The sequence below is a fragment of the Magnolia sinica genome, chromosome 7 (genome assembly GCF_029962835.1).
Source record: "Magnolia sinica isolate HGM2019 chromosome 7, MsV1, whole genome shotgun sequence".
Classification (NCBI taxonomy): Eukaryota; Viridiplantae; Streptophyta; class Magnoliopsida; order Magnoliales; family Magnoliaceae; genus Magnolia; species Magnolia sinica.
Window position 1 is genome coordinate 6,088,257 of NC_080579.1, and position 18,575 is coordinate 6,106,831.

General features: G+C 39.7%; 1 protein-coding gene across 2 annotated transcripts in view; it reads right to left on the minus strand.

The window, feature by feature from the left end:
• Positions 1–18,575, minus strand: part of LOC131250949 (protein DGS1, mitochondrial) — a 44,090-nt gene that overhangs the window by 13,546 nt on the left and 11,969 nt on the right. For both annotated transcript variants that reach the window (XM_058251372.1, XM_058251374.1), the window contains exons 5-7: positions 18,244–18,411; positions 15,184–15,378; positions 4,814–4,914 (exon numbers count right to left, since the gene is read on the minus strand). In XM_058251372.1, coding sequence (XP_058107355.1) covers positions 4,814–4,914; positions 15,184–15,378; positions 18,244–18,411 — 464 coding nt within the window. The remainder of the gene's footprint in view (positions 1–4,813; positions 4,915–15,183; positions 15,379–18,243; positions 18,412–18,575) is intronic.

Genomic DNA, 18,575 nt, shown 5'->3' on the forward strand with positions numbered 1-18,575 from the left:
GTTCCTTGTGGTGTATTTTGATGACATTCTTATATATAGCACCTCAAAGGAACAACATCACCATTTGAGGCAAGTTTGCGGGGTACTCAAAATAGAAAAGTTGTATGCCAACCTTAAGAAGTGCACGTTTATGTCAAAAAGCGTTATTTTCTTAGGGTTCATCGTATCATCTGAAGGCATGAGGGTGGACCCCGAGAAAGTCCGGGCCATAGTTGAATGGCTTCAATTCCGCAATATTCACGAAGTGTGAAGCTTTCATGGCTCAGCAACTTTTTATAGATGGTTCATCAGAGGATTTAGCTCCATCATGACTCCGATCATGTATTGCATTAAGAAAGGAGAGTTTGTATAGACTAAAGCAGCCTCTAAAGCATTTCAGGAAATTAAGGGCAAGATGAAAGAAGCCCCCGTCATGCACCTTTCAGACTTTTCTAAAGTCTTTGAAGTCGTCGCGTGTGATGCATTTGGGGTAGGTATAAGTGGCGTGCTTAGTCAAGAAAAGCACCACGTTGCTTATTTTAATGAGAAGTTGAATGAGTCAAAGCAACTGTATTCCACCTATGACAAAGAATTCTATGCGATTGTCCAATCCTTGAGCCATTGGCGGCATTATTTGTTACCATAAGAATTTGTCTTGTTCTCTAACCACGAGGCCTTACGTTACCTCAGTTCCCAGAAGAAACTAAACCCTAGGCATGCCAAATGGGTCCAATTTCTTCAGGAATATTCTTTCGTTCTGAAACATAAGGATGGGGTCGAGAACAAACCTGTTGACACCCTTAGTAGTCGTGTAGCGCTACTCCAAAGTATGAGAGTGGAAATGACTAAGTTTGATCGGCTAAGAGAAGAGTATCCTATATGCCTAAACTTTGGTGATTTGTATGCGTCACTACGAGATGGTCAGTGGACCAACAGTCGTGAGTTTTTCATCATCGATGAGTTCCTATTAAAAGGTAATAAATTATGTGTTCCCCATACCTCCCTCCATGATTTCCTAGTTTGGGAACTTCATGCAGGAGGGGTAGCCAGTCATTTGGGGAGGGGCAAGACCATTGCCCTTGTGGAGGATAAATTTTATTGGCCAAGTCTCAAGCAAGATGTAGCCAAGATTGTTGGGTAGTGCGGGACTTGTCAATTGGCGAAGCAGAGGAAGCAAAGTACAGGATTGTGCACGCCTTTGTCAGTACCTCATGCGTCGTGGCAAGACATAAGTATGGATTTCGTGTTGGGTTTACCAAAAACTATCAAGAAACACGATTTTGTATGTGATTGTGGACTATTTTTCCAAAATGGCCCATTTCATTCCTTGCTAAAAAACCTCAGATACCTCCAATGTCGCCAAGCTTTTCTTTTAGGAGGTAGTGCGTTTACATGGTCTACCTAAGACCATAGTGTCTGATCGTGACTATTTTTGGAAGACACTATAGCACATGATGGGGACAAGGTGTTAATTTTCATCTGTCTATCACCCTCAAACAGACGGTCAGACTACGGTTATCAATAGGAGTCTGGGAAATATGCTTAGATGCCATGTGAGTGATCACATCCGAACTTGGGATACTGTTTTGCCTATAGCTGAGTTAGTATACAACAGTTCCATTAGTAGGTCCATAGGCATGAGTCCATTTGAGGTTATGCATGGGTACAAACCTAAGAAACCTATAGATCTCATACCTATGTCCGTGTCCCATATGCTATCTAAGTCAGCATATAAGTTTGCACGTCACATACATGAGTTGCATAGTGAGATCAGGAAGTGAATTAACGTAAGTAATGAAAAATATAAAGCGTTTGCTGATTCTCATCGCAAGTTTCATGAATTCTAAGTAAGAGATTATGTCATGGTTCGTATGAGGCCTAAACGGTTCCCACATGGGGCCGTTAAAAAGTTACAAGTGCGTAGCACAGGAACATACAAAATACTGCAGAAACTGGGTCTTAATGCATATGTAGTAGACCTTCCACCTACCATGGGAATTAAATCTACTTTTAATATGGAAGATCTAGTACAATATGAGGGTCTTACTACTTCACCTGTTGATCTATCCAAAGACCGTGACCTAATCCCAAACCCATGGCCCCTACCTGACCAATCATCCGAGCCTTTACCACCTTTACCCTCCTTGCCTACTCGAAACGAATAAATTGAAGACATACTGGATGCACAAGCAGTTTCCACTCGCCATGGGGGATTTCAGAAATTCATTGTCAAGTGGAAGCACATGCCGATTTCAAAGAGTACTTGGATTATAGAGGACGAGCTACAACATTTGGATCAAAACATTTTAGAGCGCTACAGGAGTTTTAATCCACCAGAGGCGAACTCTTCTCAATCGAGAAGAGTTGATGACGACATCACTTCACGTACACATTTGCATATGTATCAGAGGAAGAGGCGGGCCGCACCGATTTCCATGTGACTAGGCGAGTACCCATGATCGTGTTGAAGACCCCATGTGCATGTGCGAGCATCTGGAAGACCCGACACTGGGAAGATGCACATGGGCTGCTATATGGAATGATCTAAATTGTTTGATTGGAGGGACGTGACGATCGGGTCGTTAGATCTCATGGATCACATGATCGGGCCATTGATCATGGATCGTCCACATCAATTTTTTAGACTTTATCATATTTTAGGATTTAGTTTGATTATTTTATGTTTGGACATACCTTTATGAGTGATTTTAGTAGATTCTCTTTAGACTAGGGTCATTTTTATTAAAATTTCATAAGATATGATGTTTTTGGAATTTTGAAACTTCTTGAAGTTATAAAAGAATGGGGGCGTGTAACATCTCCCCATCGGATTTTGTGGAAAAAAAAAGGCTTTCGCTTTTTTCTTTTCTTCTTCCATCTTCATGAGATTTGAAGATACTTCCATGTGATTTGGAATGAAGATTGGTGTGATCCTAATCTTCATCAACGGAGGTGCGGGCTCCATCTATCCCCACATCATCACCCTTTTAATATCCATTAATGTATTTTCTTCAAAGTTCTTCGATTTTCCAATCCCAGATCTTCATCTTCTTTTAAACCTAACTTTCTCATACCCATAAACCATCCAAACCTTAAAGGACCTAAACCCCATCCAACCTAGCCACACGTGTGACCGCACAGCCACACATGTGAACCCTATGGGTTGGCCGTATGGCCACACCCTATCCTTTTTGGTTTCCCATCGCCCTAGAATTAATACCCTCTTCTCTATTGTCCCAAACCCTACCCTAAACCTAGAAATCCCCAACTTTCCTATTTTTCCAAACTACCAAACCCTAACTTCTCCCATTCTTCAATTCACCCAAAATCCTTACACCCTTTCTACCCAAAACCCTAATTCTCATATCCTAACCTCTAAACCCTTTAGCCCCTTCATCCAATTTGATCCCATAAACCCTAAATCCTAGATTTCTCCAATTTCCCTACCCTTAATTTTACCCTAGGTAGTATTAGGTCTTTTACTTTGAAATATGCCTTACCCTATGCTAATTGGATGTCCTTACATCCATTAGATCCTAGTTTCCTTTATTTAATGATCTTGTGCTACAATTTTGGTAACCTAGGCTACGATTGTGCATGATATTCATATGGTTTACTCGGTATCAGTGATCATAATGACAGGTTTTATGTTCTTTTGTTGATTACCTTAATTTTGCTACTTGATCTCACATAATACTTGGTTCATGCATCGGTCCTGCATCATGTGTATTGAGGGCTTTGTAATGAATGGTTCACTTTAGTGCTTGGGTGTTCCAATTGGCGGATGCGAGCGCGATGTGGGGTTGGATGACGAGTTATGAGGAAATTAATTAGACGGTCAAAAGCCTAATCATACCTACAAGCTAATGTATGGTCATGTTCATGGATAGGTAAAAATAAAGTGGGTTTTGAGATGGGTCAGTCCAATGGTTCATCGAATGAACATTTGGCCTAGGATCAATGATGAAATTGGAGGATTTGTACACATCAGTTTAGTGTAAGAATTGAGGGATTGGTCTATCTACCCAATTGGGAGGTTTTGGACGGTTTTAGATACGTGGTGGTTTTGACATATCACATATGGATCGAAGGGTCATGATCGAGTAGGTTTAGGATATGTTCTATATGGTTAGATTTGCGTGGATGTGTGGATGTATACTTAAATGAAGGCAAGTGAACGCGCATGCATGTGTATGCACGCACACCAAAATCCTGGGTCATTACATGTGCAATGGAGACCAAGAACTGCACCACTAAGAAGGAAAAGTACAAGTTGAAGACTCTAAAAGGGCAAGGGGAAGGCCCAAAGGACATGGGTGGAGGTGGTAAGAAAAGACTTGATCTGTCATATAACTGAAGCTATGGCCCTTGATAGAGTGGAATGGCGGAATAGGATTCATGTAGCCAACCCCAATTGTTGGGATATGACTTAGATCATGATGATGATGATAATTGAGGAATATTCCGCTTGATATCTGTTAGTTCCTGCCTGAAGGATTGAAGTACCTTATGGAAATCTATGATTTTACATCTCCAGAAAGAATTGAACTTCCAAATGGTTTTGCACAAGAAACAAAGAAAATAACAGTTTGACATTACTAATACTATGGAATGAAAAGGTTTGCAGGAAGGAGGAAAAAAACATAAGAAGCAGAAGAGAAAAACAGTTTAACATCATTACTATTAATATGGCATAACAGTGTTTGTGCAAAAGATTACTTTGACTCAAGCATTATATGGCAGTTGATTCAGTGATTGAATGGAAAAACAAGAAAAATAAAATTTTATATATATATATATATATATATATATATATATATATATAGAAGTCAACCTGTGGAGAGAATTTGCCGTTAACTGCACTTCTTCAAGCTCCATTACACCTTTGTGTCTCCTCTTGAATGTCTCAAAAAGTTCATCTCTGATAGACAGAAGCTGAAGATGGCAAACATGGGTCAGGATATACAATTATTGAAGTGTACAGGGAGTTCGAACACATGGTTTAGCAGTATATACATGTAGTATTTAGTAGTGAAAGGCAGTTTGGTCTCCATGATTCAGTCCTATAGGAAGAGGATCAGCTGATGAAAGTAGGATTGACTAACAACTCTGCTATGCTGTAGACCTCTCTCTTTCTCTCTTCTTTTATTTCTTCTCTTTTTCCACAGCTTCAGTACCTTAATTTCACTATATAGTATCAGAGTGGCTCTTATCCTACTGTTACAACTACATATCTTTTCTTCTCTTCTTGTTTTTCTTCTTTGTAGTCAAGAAACCTAAGGAACTGCAGGTTTGAACCATGACAACTTTCAGAGGGCCATACAGCTGATGTCATCAGCTGTACAGTTGGTACAGCTGCATCTTGGTTCAGGTCAACCCGAACCCTATTAACCCAACCTGAGTTCAGGTCAGGTCGGGTTGTCAAGGTCCTCAGGTTGGGGTTCGGGTTGGAAACGCCAAACCAATTTGAATTCGGGTTGGGTTTGGGTTGAGCAAATCCAGGTCAGGTTATGTCAGGTTGGGAACAATCACATGAATTTGTGTTGGGTTGGGTTGGGTATGGTCGGGTTGGGCCGAGTATAGAGGATTCGGGTTATGTTCAGGTTGGGAACCGTGGGTTGGAATTTGGGTTGGGTCAGGTTATGGTTTGGGTCTTCTTGAGGTTGGCTCATGTTGACCCTCAACCCCAACCCTAACCGTGGGCAATCCATCTGAGACATGAGATGTTGTAGATAGTGCATGGGTGCTCATATTGATGGATCTCAGCTTTTTATCAGGATATTGCATTCTATTATCAGGCAGACTGCCAGACTCTTCTTCCATAGTGTTATGAGTTAGCAACCAGCCAATTTCTTGGATTTCCCAACTTTCCACAGATTATGTTTCTGTGTCTGTACAGAATGGTTTGCTAATCAGTTTTTGCACTTTGAATTGTCACCACTGATATAGGGTCATATCACACATGTATCGGGCTGTCTCAGGCAATACAGCCGTATCATTCATGGACAATACCAGTACGTATCGGGCAATACATACTGGTATCAGACAATATCAAACCTTGCTATACAATGGTAGCAACTTGCACTGGATTGGAGTGTTTGCCCGAACAGAGTCTGTCTGTATCGGCTGTTGTGGTTAGAGCTGGGCATTGAGTTGAGTTGGACCGAGTTAGGGCTGACTCAACTCGATCCAGTTTGGAAATAGGCATGACCTGAACTCGATCCGAGTTCGGTCTGGCCTGGACTGATCCGGACCGAGTCCGATCCAGTCAGAAGTACCAAGTCGGGTTGAGTTGGCACCAAGTCGGATTGAGAGATGAGGGAGGGAGGGTGTGGAGAGGAGAGAGGGGAGGAGGGTGATGGAGGTGGGTGGTTGCCAGGCTTGGAAGAGGAAGAGGAGGTTGAGGGAGGGAGAGAGAGAGAGGTTGGGATCGGGTCGGCGTAGAGTTAGAGAGTCGGGTCGAGTCGGGTTTCGGATCGAGTTGAGTCTAACTGGATTGAGTTTCAGGTCAAGTCAGATTAAGTTACTGGGTAACTCGAACACGACTCGATTTGAGTTCAGAGTGGGCGAAGCTTACTCGGTTCAGACCGACCCACCCATTCGGTTCGGGTCGAGTCGGATCGGATCGAGTCGGACAAGTCAAGTTAGCCGGATCGGGTCATCATGTGCCCACCTCTAGTTGTGGTGATTCTGAGTACCAACAATAGGCTGATTATCAAGTGTAGCTGCACTATCCGTTGTTTAGTAATATGCTAATAGTATAATAGGCTGTAACTGGAAAATGGATACCTCTCATCCTTTTTAACTGGGGTATTGCAGAAATTTTGAATATTCAAATCACTACCAATAAACTAAATTGCAGAAATTGCAGAGGACCCTATCAGTGAAGTTATTCTATGGGTAGAAGGGATAAGCTTCATTGTGTCTACAAGGATGCACCATCAGAACTTGAATAATCCAAGTTTTGAATGAAGGAAATATATCAGGTGATGTGCTGGTTGCTGAATAGTACGAAATCAGAGGTGAATCATAGTTTACTTTTCCTCAGGACTTTTTTTTTTGCTATACCAGCATGTATAGCAAAGAAGAGCTTCATCATGTCTACAAGGATACACTCATAGGGGTGAATCATAGTTTACCTTTCCTCAGGACTTCTAAAGAGATTTGGGACATCGTGAGAGATGTGTAATTGGAAGAGAGCAATTTTTCTAGCATGTAAACTGTCACTAGATATTTCTCAAGAAATGAACAAAGAGTTTTGAGTGAAAGCTATGCTGCAGTGATAAGACAAGTGGAATGAATTCAATGTGCATCAGCCAAATCCTTTCCACTGTAAAGAAGATTGAATTAGTGAGAAAGAAAAGATACGGTACTAAGTCTTTGTACTAATTGTGGTGGGATAAATCATATGGTGACAGATGTGGTGAAATTATTGGGCCACCAACTGCACCCCAGGCCAATGCTGCATCAGATGAGCCAATGGACCTTCATTGGCAGATATTCAGCGACTCAGTTTGTGTCTAATTCAGGTGACTTCATCTCCATCTCTCATGAGGAACATAATGCCTTCTCACATTCTATATACTGAAGAGTGAAGAATACCCAGTCAGATTCCTCTACCGTTTTTCTTCATGTGTTGTATGAATCCTCTCCTTGGGTTATTGCTTGGCAACATATCTAAGCATATGACTGGCAAGTTAAATTCCTTTCATTCAGTCCCCTGAGCAACCACAACCTAACAGTTTAGTAACCTAGTCTTATGGAACCATCTCGTGGCTCATAAAGGTTCTGTTCAAGCATTTAAATCTTTTTCCTTGTCAACTGTTCCACAGTTTCTGTCAGCCACATTACAAAGTCACCATCTACCTTTCTTAACGTGCATTTCAATATCTCCAGATGAAGAAGACAATTGGAGGACTCGAGTAAAGAGCACTCTACTTCTCAGACAATGAAATCGGTGTTATCATGTCTTTCAGTAGTCATATGGTGTATGCATCACAATTGCACTGTCGTCTATGACATCAATCTCTCTAGTTAAAAATTAAAAATTAATGATTTCATTCATTTCAGAGCTAATTTGAGTTATGTAATGTAGCTACTCTGAACATCATCATACTGTTTTTCCTTCGAGCAGAAACACCCAAACTGCTGCTCCTTTTGAACTGGTTTATACCGATGAGGGAAAGTTGACTTAGATGGTTCTCTCATGTGCAATGGAGAGCAAGAACTTCACCAGTTAGGTTGGTATGACAAGTTGAAGGCTCTACAAGGGCATGGAGAAGGCCTAAAAGGACATGGGTGGAGGTAATAAGAAAAGTCTTGATAACCAATGGTCTAATTTAAGTCATGGCCCTTGATGGAGTGGAAAGGTGGAAAAAGATTTTTTTTTTTTTTTTTTTTTGTTCCGGTCATCTTCCATGCCTTCAATTGCATTCCAAGCACACTTAGCCTGGTTGCATACATACTCGTGAACTTCTTAGTAAGAACATCCATCAATTCTTTTGCAATTGCATTTTCTCCAATGACCTGATTAGGGCATTTCACATGGCAATGAGAATGGCCTACCATGCAAGAGTGTCTTGTTTATATATATATGCCATTTCTCATAGGCTTCTATTGCTTGTGCAATCAAACCATGAACCAGTTTTTTCCTAATATAGTGATGTAGGACATGGCAAATACATTCCTAGCATGGCTGGACCTAAATAAGGCCAAATGGAAGTGGAAGTAATCAGTCAGATCCAGGCCTAGTACTACATAGTGCATGACGTAATTGGGCCCCAAGCACCTCCTGTTCGAAAAAATTCAATCTGGATAGGGAGAAATTGCCGTTTGAAGTGAGAACTGTAAATCGGCCATAACTTTTGATCCAGCTATCGTTAGGGGACATACAACCTATCAATCCTTACTGTAATGCACCATCTGGGGTCAATTGAATCACATAGTGGGTCGCACCTGTCCGTTTCGTGAGAAAAAACATGCTTCAAGTTCAAAATTGGAATTTTAGGGAAATTTTACTACTTTCAGTATTTCCAATTTTTGTTGTGTTTCCTTATTTTTAGAGTTTTAGTTTCCATTTTTTTTTTGAAATTACTTGTAACCATGCTAGGACTCCTCCAATAAGGTTTATCTGTACTTTTTATTTTTGGCAAAGTAGGCTTTAGATGAGTTATACTATTTTGGGTAACTTTTATTAGGGTTAGAATTTTGCTATTTTGGGTAATTTTGAATTAGGGTTTTTTTTTTTTCTTTCTTTATTAGCGGTGTAATCGAGAAATCATACACCTTAGACATTATTCAATAAAATATTTGAGTTTTTTTCTCTTATTATTTCTTGTGTATTCAAGGTTTTGACTACTTGAGAAAAGACGGTGATCTTTTTATTCTCTTCACGCTCTCCCCTACGTCATATAGACTAGTACGTGATGTACATCTTGCTCAATGTAAAATGACATCTTACCTTTCTAGGAATTAAAGTTCACATTATCAAGTTTTCCCTTGTCCAAGTCCTTGATCACATCTTGGAGGTCTTGATGCAAGCTGAACAAGATAAAGGCATGATTAATGGACTTGACTGCTTGGAGTCATGATAACATTTATGCAAAAGACTTAATCAAAGTCTTCAAAGGTTGTAAAACTGCCAAGAAGATGATAGAGATGTCACTAAAAAAGTATGAAACAATTTTTGAAATGCATCAGAACTCCTCTTGAACAAGTATATCATGACAATAAAAGAAGGTGATGTTGTGGTTGAACACATCCATAAAATGTTAGTAATGATTGAGGATTTAGGAGTCATGTGGTAATTGGGTAAATGTGCAAACTCGATATTAGGATAAATGATAAATCTGTTCAGAGGATAGGCATTGGTTTCTAAGTAGTAGCTCATGTGGGAATGGAACATGCTTGATCTAGTACAAGGTATGCAAAAATGGTGAAAGATTACGCCCATTATGTAATGGCAAGCAACATTACGTGTGATGTGGTCGTAATGCGCCGATATAGTTTTTTTTCAAAAAAAAAAGGCAACAACAGCCATTACAGTTAACCAACAGATTAAATATCATATTAGTGAATAAATTAGTATCGGCCCTAATGGCCAAGTGGGAGATGTAAAGATGTGTCAGTTTGGGACACTTATGGCCATATAGTGTTATCCAAAAATGTTCGGAAGAAAGAGTCTCACTCTCCTCATAACTATAGTGAGAGGAGGTCGATTAAATCAATTGTACGAGCGACTGATGATATTGTTATTCAGTTTCTCTAGCCAGCAAATGTGGTCCCACAAATGATCAAAAGAAATGGATATTCTAACCATTGACAACCTATGCAAACGCGGAATGGTTATTCCTAATATGTGCCTTTTGTGTTATCCCAACGTGAAGTATATTGATCACATTTTCCTCCATTGTTTGTTCACGGCTTTCCTTTGGGCTAAGTTCCTTAGAATGGCCTCAGTTTCTTCAATCATGCCTAGATCCATGGATGATCTCTTTTTAGTATGGCGTGCAGTGGATGGAGGGAAGCTAGGAAGGAAAAGATGTAGACTTGACCTCTTGGCTCTATTATGGTCAATTTGGGGAGAAAGGAATGATTGATGCTTTCATAACAAAAGCGTTGTTAGTGTGGGACTTCTCAACAGAGTGGGTATGTTATTTAAGGATCGGGCACCTTCCTTAAAGGAGCATGCTTGGGTTGCAGTTGGGAGCTATTTTGTTGTTGTATTTTAGTTTAGGCTTTTTGTTGGTTTTTTCTAGGTTGTTGTTGCTCTTAGTTTAGGTTTCTTAAAGGCTTTTCCTGGGTTTTTTGGCTTTTTCTAGTTTGTTGTCTTTCTTTTTCCTCTGTTCTCTTTTGATTTTTTTTTATTAAAGTATCATCTTTCAAAAAAAAAAAATATGGCTATAAATAGAATAGCCATGAATGTGCAAATACATTGAAAAACAAGAAAAAGAAAAAGTACATATAGAAAGTTGTTAGAAAATAACATTTTGGGGCGATCTATTATTACTGGTGATCCAATGCCTAACGATGCCCTTCAGCTTCATTTATTTCTCCACATTGTGTTTTTGCATCACTCCTTCAGGCAGTCCTTCATCAAATGTGTTTCATCTATATGAGTATCATCCGATATGAACCAACGCAATCCAAGATCCAAAAATCCAACAAACTCCTGAAACGATTCGAAGTAAAGAAATCCAGAGCCGAAAATCAACATCCAAACACATTTTTTTTTTTAAGTCTAAAAATACATCCAAACGCGTGCAACCTCAAAAAATTAGAGAAAAACAAAAACATCAACTAAATGTAGCACATCCAAACGGTCGCATATCAAGCCCAATCGAATTGTCTAGCCCATTTGAAACAAAAGAAAGCTATGAAAGCAAGCGTTATTCACCTCATCAGCATTAATTTCATTCTTGCCGATCTTGTGATGAATCAAGGGCATGCCAACGGACCGTGGCCCAAGAAGTTGAACGAATATTAGCTAGTGATGTGCATCGGAAAGTTGATTGAGCTACAACCACTCATCAAGAAGGCGACAAGAAGAAGAGATTTAAAGGGATGTGCGGTGGAGAGGCTTAACGAAGCAGAGCCACAGTCCATTGGGATGGCCTTGATTCATCACAAGATCGGTGAGAAAAGAATTGATGTTGATGAGGTGAAGAAGGCCTGCTTTCATAGTTTTCTTTCATTTTAGATGGGCTAAAAGGTTCTATCAGGCCAATATGTGAGCGTTTGGAAGTGTTGCTTTCGGTTGATTTTTTGTTTTTACCTATTTTTTTGGGTTGCATGCATTCAGATGTAGTTTTAAATGTTCTTTCCAAGTTTTTTGTTTTTCAGATCATGTTTGGATGTTAATTTTCAGCTCTGGATGGTTCGTATTGTTTCAGAAATTTATTCAATTTCTTGTATCATCTAGCGTCATATCAGGTGAACGGATGATGCACATGTGCCTGTAATATTTGTAGGATTTTCAGCTCTTAAATCACTTTGATTCCTATCGCTTTAGTTCAAATAAGATGATACGCATGTACATCAAACGCACCTGAGGAAGGACCACTTGGAGTCAATGAAAAAAGGGAACGTGGAGAAATAGATGAAGTCGAAGAACACCTTTAAGCAATGGATAACAGCCGGCAATAACAGGTTGCCCTAAAAGGTTATTTTCTGACAACTTTTTATATCTGGTTTTCATTTTTTTACCAATACAATAGCATATTTATGACTATTCTATCTATAACCATATCTTTTGACCACACCTGCTAGCTAGAGAAACCGAATAACAATATAATCGATCGCTCTTACAACTAATTCAATTGGCCCGCTCTCCCTACAGTTATGGGGAGAGTGGGACTCTTTCTTCCTATTTTTTTGGATAAGGCCATATGGTCATAAGCGTCGCAAACTAACACGTGTTTACATCTCTCACTTAGCCGTTATGGCAAATACTTATTTATTCAATAATATAATATTTAATCTATCGGATAATTTATCTAAACAGCATGGTGTGTCGTAAAGGCTGTTACGTAAAGGTAACGGTGGCAACCGTTATACGTTACGGGGTCATAACGGCCATAACAGCCATTATGGAAAAAAAAAAATGACCCGTAATTGTCGTTAAAGGCACGTTACATCCTCTATAAAGGCCATAATGGCACCGTAATGGTCTATTACGGGACATATATAGGTTTTTCATACTTTTTAATCAACATTATGAGGCAGATACAGGTTTTTCAAGGGGTTATTCAATAAATTTAACAAAAAAAAATTTTTTTAAAAAGATAGACCGTAACGGCCATTATGGGGTCATAACAGCCGTTATGCCTCATATCGTAAAGGTAACGGTGGTGACCATTATAGTCACCATTACCGTTACGGAACACCTTGCTAAACAGACACAATATTTGTCATTTTGACATTCACAAAACAAAGGTAATTCACTTCGCATTTTGGGAGATCCAACAAGTTCTCGGTCTGCTCCCTTGACAAGGATTTATCTCGATTCGAGTTTGGAGGAGTTCGTCATCCTGTTAACCTCTTAACGCCTCCTCATTCCCTGTAAGGCTTGCACACTTCTCCTCAATCCAACAAATGAAACTTGCGGTTCTCTACAGCTCTCAGCCAAAGTGAAATCCCTCCTTAATTTTTCCAACTGATCCAACACAAACTTCGGCCATCCAAACATCGACATGAAATAAAGAGACAAGTTTTACAATTCAGCTTTGATGAACGTAATCCTGTCACCCAACAAGAGATGTCTAATCTTCCATCTCAATAGCTACCTCTCCATTCTTTCCATAACTTGATCCACAAATGCTTTACGGGTTTGCCCACACAAGATGGTAGTCCAAGATATGTCAACAGAAAGGACCTAACCCAACACCCAAAGACCACAACAAACCTCTCCACCTCCTTAAACATTCGGATCCTCAAAAGTTCACTTTTTAAGATAATAACTTTCAATCCCATAACCACTTCAAAGAACCTCGTGATCTTTCACAAGGTGTCCACCATAACTTCCTGCACCTCGCAGAAAATGATGGCATCCTTAGGGAACTGGAGTGGAGAGATTTGAAGCTTGTGTTTTCCCCCTTCAACCCACTATGAGACCCACAGCCTGACCCTTGTCCAACATTTTTGCTGAGGGCTTCCACAACCACTACAAACAAAGAAGGGAGGAAAACAATCCCCCTGCCAAAGGCCCCTCGAGGCCTTGAAAAATCCTCTCTGGGACTGTCAATCAGCACGGAGAACTTAGCCGACCGAATGCAAGCTTGGATCCATCGCCTCCATCTTTGCCCACAACCGAACTGATCCAACATGTAGTCTAAAAAGGCCTAATCCATATGATCGTAATCTTTCTCAATATCCAGCTTGGAAATGATGCCCTTTCTGCCAGCCTATTGCCATGAGTCAATATATTCATGCGCAAACACCACACTATCCAGGGTCTATCTACCAGCAAAATATTACATTGTAGCATGGTCTGATGCAAAAGCAAAATATTGGGCTATGGCACATTCTACTGATGAACTAATCTGTCTCTAAATGATGTTACAGCCTTAAAGGAGATTGGTCTCCCTCCTGACACTATCTTGCAACTCTATCATGGTAATCAGGTAGTGATCCTGTCGACTATAAGCGCACCAAATTTGTTGATGTTGACTGTCACTTTGTGAGGAAGAAAGTAGGGAACAAAGAAATTGTGATTCCATGTATCCATACACATGACTAACTAGCAGATGTGTTCACCAAATCTCTCCAACATGATCAGAGACTTAAGGGGGAATATTGAGGTCTGTAGGGAGTTTAAAAACATGGTTTAGAAGTATATGCACATGCCAATTAGCAATGTTTAGTGAGGGCAACATGATCATTTTGTAATCATTAGTGAGAGGTAGTTTGGTCTTTCAGTAGTTAGTTGTATAATGAAAGGACTAGTACCTTTCAAAAAAAAAAAAAAAAAAATAAGTTCCATAGCTTCTGCACCTTAATCTCACCACAATAATCATACAAGTAATTCACAATTGAGGAATAATAAGATCCTTGACCCATGGTAATGTAGTATACACATGTTTCTTAGCATAAATTTAAATAAAACTTCGGTGTGCAACTTGCCTAGAGACTGAAACCAGTACGACATGCCCCAACTTGTTATGTTTTGGCCTGTTCCAGTTGGTTTCAGTCCAGCGTAATATCAGAAAATATTTTGAACCATAGTTCTTACTTCGTACATGATGCAGGCCATTGATCGGGGGAGGATCACAACGGATGAACCATGCCAGAAAAAGTTCTCCAACAAGACACCCCTATACCCTCAATTGGTAGCCTGCAAATGAGCTGTTAAGATAAGTGTGTGTGCATGCACCAGTCTACAATCAATAGAAGAGAAGCCAACAATTGAAGGTTTAGGATTTGGGAGATTTTAGGGCACGATAAACCCACATTGGGGCCCATCAGATCAACAATCTGGATTGCCGTACTTGTACAAAATGAAGGCCTCATGACAGTACCATATAAAGCCTCAAGTCTGATGATGGTATCTACTGCAAATATGATTGGTACAGAGAAGTATAAAATATCCAACTCCTCCAACTACCAAAAAAGATCTCAAAAATACAGAAAATAACCCTGCACCTTATTCCAGTGGCATGCACAAGCAAATTAGAAAACTCAAAAGTATCATATAGACACAAATCATACCGGCTGCTCTACATGATCTTTCCAAAAGCCAACAGTTGATGCCTTTGCATCGCTGATCCAGTTATCAATGTCAGAACTTCCCATCAAACTGCTATGGCGCAAGAGCCACACTGAACATACTGAGAGGCCAACTGCTCCACACGTATACCGTAACCAATACAAAGTCATTCTCCTTGGTTTTCGGTATCTTGAAACCTTAATGAGATGAGAAAAAATGTATCAAGAATAAGAACTTAATGCATTTAGCATCAAATCAGACAAACAAGAGTACAATGAGAATAAGATAGCTGTGTTGAGGAATGTAGGGTAGTCAGGAAGGCAAATGCATAGTTTGATAAGGTGCAGAATTCTGTACATGTGCAGCACGTGGTTCTGTGGTCTAGAATGTTGATCTGACAGCCTACCTGAACAAGGGATGCCCTAAAGATCTCCTAGACTGGAAGATCTGAACTCTGCTATCATTGGCCTATTTGCAGCTGAATGTGGACTGTTGCTGTATGTTTCTTTTCTTAACTGTCTATTTGTCAGCCAAAGATTGAAGGTTCGGGAAATCAGGATCTTAAAATATGGGAGATTTCAAGGCCATCCCAATTGATGAGTGGGGCGTCGGACTCGGGACAACTATCTGGATTCATCATCACTCTCGGCTCCAACATTTTAAAGATAGAGATGAAACTTACTGGACACCCTTAAAGTTCTATAGTGTGTACAAGTGAAAAGCTGAAAATCCCAAAATGACATTGTGAGCCTCCCAATGCATAGTTTTTGCAATTGCAGTGAAAGCATAAACAATTAAATCATCCTTCATGAAAAGAAATGAATATTCCTAAGCCTCCTTGGAAATGGATACCTGCTCAAATCCTACATCTTCATTGAGCATGTGGCACATGTCCAGTATCTGGTGGACCCCATGTCAACAAGGCACATCCCAAAAATGACGGTGATTTGATGCAGACATCACACCACCACTCCTTACATATTAGAGACGTAGGTGTCGACAGGCTACATCGGCACTTTCACTTTGGCTAGGCGAGTGATGGTGATCACCAGTGGCCATCGGCGAGCATTAAAAAAGCATGGATAGTATGGATCATATTTGGAGACCATCACACCGTTGATCATGGTCTACATGATCGTCCATCTATTGGATCATCTTGTGTCCCATCATGGGCCATCCGATGGTTGGATTATGTTGGACCCTTTTGTTAGTTAGTTCTTTTATGTTATTTGATGATTTGGACATTTTAGTTTGTGATTGGACAATGGACATCTATTTGTTAGGGCAGATTAGACTTTTTTTCCTTTTAAGACATAATGGGTATTTTGCTTTTGTTACTAAAGGGGCAAAATTGTCGTTTCAATAACTTTTAGAATAATATAAAGCAAGTGGGGTGTGGACATCCATCCCTAATGTGAGTTTGGAGAAAATCTCGAGGAGGCTTTGTAGGAGTCCTCTTCTTCTTCCTTCATTGTTGTGAAGGCTAGATTTTTGAATAGAAGCCTAGATGGTAGGAAGTCACTCCATCCTTCGTCCCTAAGATCATTCCTCTTCTACTTCATGCTTGATGAATCGTAGGTGGTAGGTCTCTTTGAATCTTCAATCCTAAGGTAAGATCTTTTTGTTGTTTTCACTTGGATCTGATTTTACTTGATCCTACGGGCCACCTAAACCCATCTTCCATTATTAACGGACACTACCTGTGCGTGGACCACACGATCAACCCACACATGTGACCGTACGGCCACCCATTTGACTGTCACACATACGTGTGGGGCCCGCTTGATCTGATTTTGAGTCAGTTGTGTTCCTTTGTCCACAATAGGCAACTCAGTTTTGGCCGTTTGTGTTTAATATTCCTAGATCTCAAGATTTTTGCTTTGGAACTACCTTAGTCCAACCCAAGAAACATCAAACTTTCACCTATTGAACCCAGATTACTCTATGCTAGTAGGAAGATCTTTATCTTCCTTGGGCCCAATTCTCTGAGTGTTTTTTTCAGTCAAATGGCTAATGACTATGATTTGGCCTCGAATCATACCTGTCATCTCTTGGGCTTCATGTTGTTTGTATGTACATCACACTTTAGTTTGATAATTTTATTTATTCCTTTGATTTTAAGTTAAATCTCGGTCACATAGTTGGTTTTGCATCATCCTACATCATGATTCCAATTGGTGTAATTCTTTTACCATTTTATATGGACCACTGCTCATTCTTTTGCTATAAGTCTCCTTAACCACCCACTTTCAGGCTGCTAATGTGACAGCTAAGATAGTCTCGTGTTCCCAGATCAATTGTTCTGATTATTCTAAATGTGAAGCACATGTACAGTGGAGATATTGAAAACAAGCAAGCCCTCACCTCCAACAGTGAGCTTCCCTATCAAAACATAAATGATACCATATAATATTATGAGATAAAGACAATTTATAACTGGAACGATGGAGCACTTAAACTAGAATAAAAGGGGATGCATATGCAAGTATAGGCCCCTTTTTTATGTGTGAAGCTAACGTAGATTGAAAGAACTTTACGTAAGAAATACAGAGGTCCTGCTGCTTATGGTCCAGATATTTTCGGCAAACTTTGACATAAAGTGAAAAAAAAAAAAACAATGTTGTCAATTAGCATAAGCGATTGCATGCGACCCAAGGGGGCCATGTGCATATGTGATTGCACAATCGCATATGCCATCACACAGCCCCCAAAATATATATATATATATATATATATTATCACATAAGCAATGGCATAATTGCATATGCAATCTCATAATCGCATAATGCCCAATGTTAATAAAATCGCATATGCCACTATGGCATATGCGGTATATGCTCCCAGAATGGCATATGCGATCGCATATGACCACACAGGAAAAAAGTAACAAAAAAGACAAAGTGGTCCTACTAACACTTTCGCTTATTTTCTTACAAAGAAAAACGTTTCATAGAGCAAATAAAATGAGAAAAAGTAACAGATATCAAAATGTAAACGTTGTTCCCAACTTTGTAAAACTGAAAAAGAAATCCAGACAACATAAAACTGAAAACTTCACCTACAAGTAGTGACAGGTAAGAGTCAAAACTGTTGAGATTTTGATAAATCAAATTGATGGCATCTCTTATTTCACAATCTGTCCACTGTGACCTTTCCTGGTCAATCTCTGGCAGTTTCTCAAACTGAAGCGAGAATGTGTTGTTCCCATCCACAAAAGCAGAATAATCACTCTGCACAGCCACTAAATAGAGAAGATCATCTATTGCAATAGAGAAGAAATAAAACAAATGACAAGAAGAAAATATAGCAGGACATGATGTTATTTTGCATAGTTAGGTTGCATTTGGCAGTACAGCAAATAGGGATGGCAATGTGCTAATAATAGGCCAGCTAA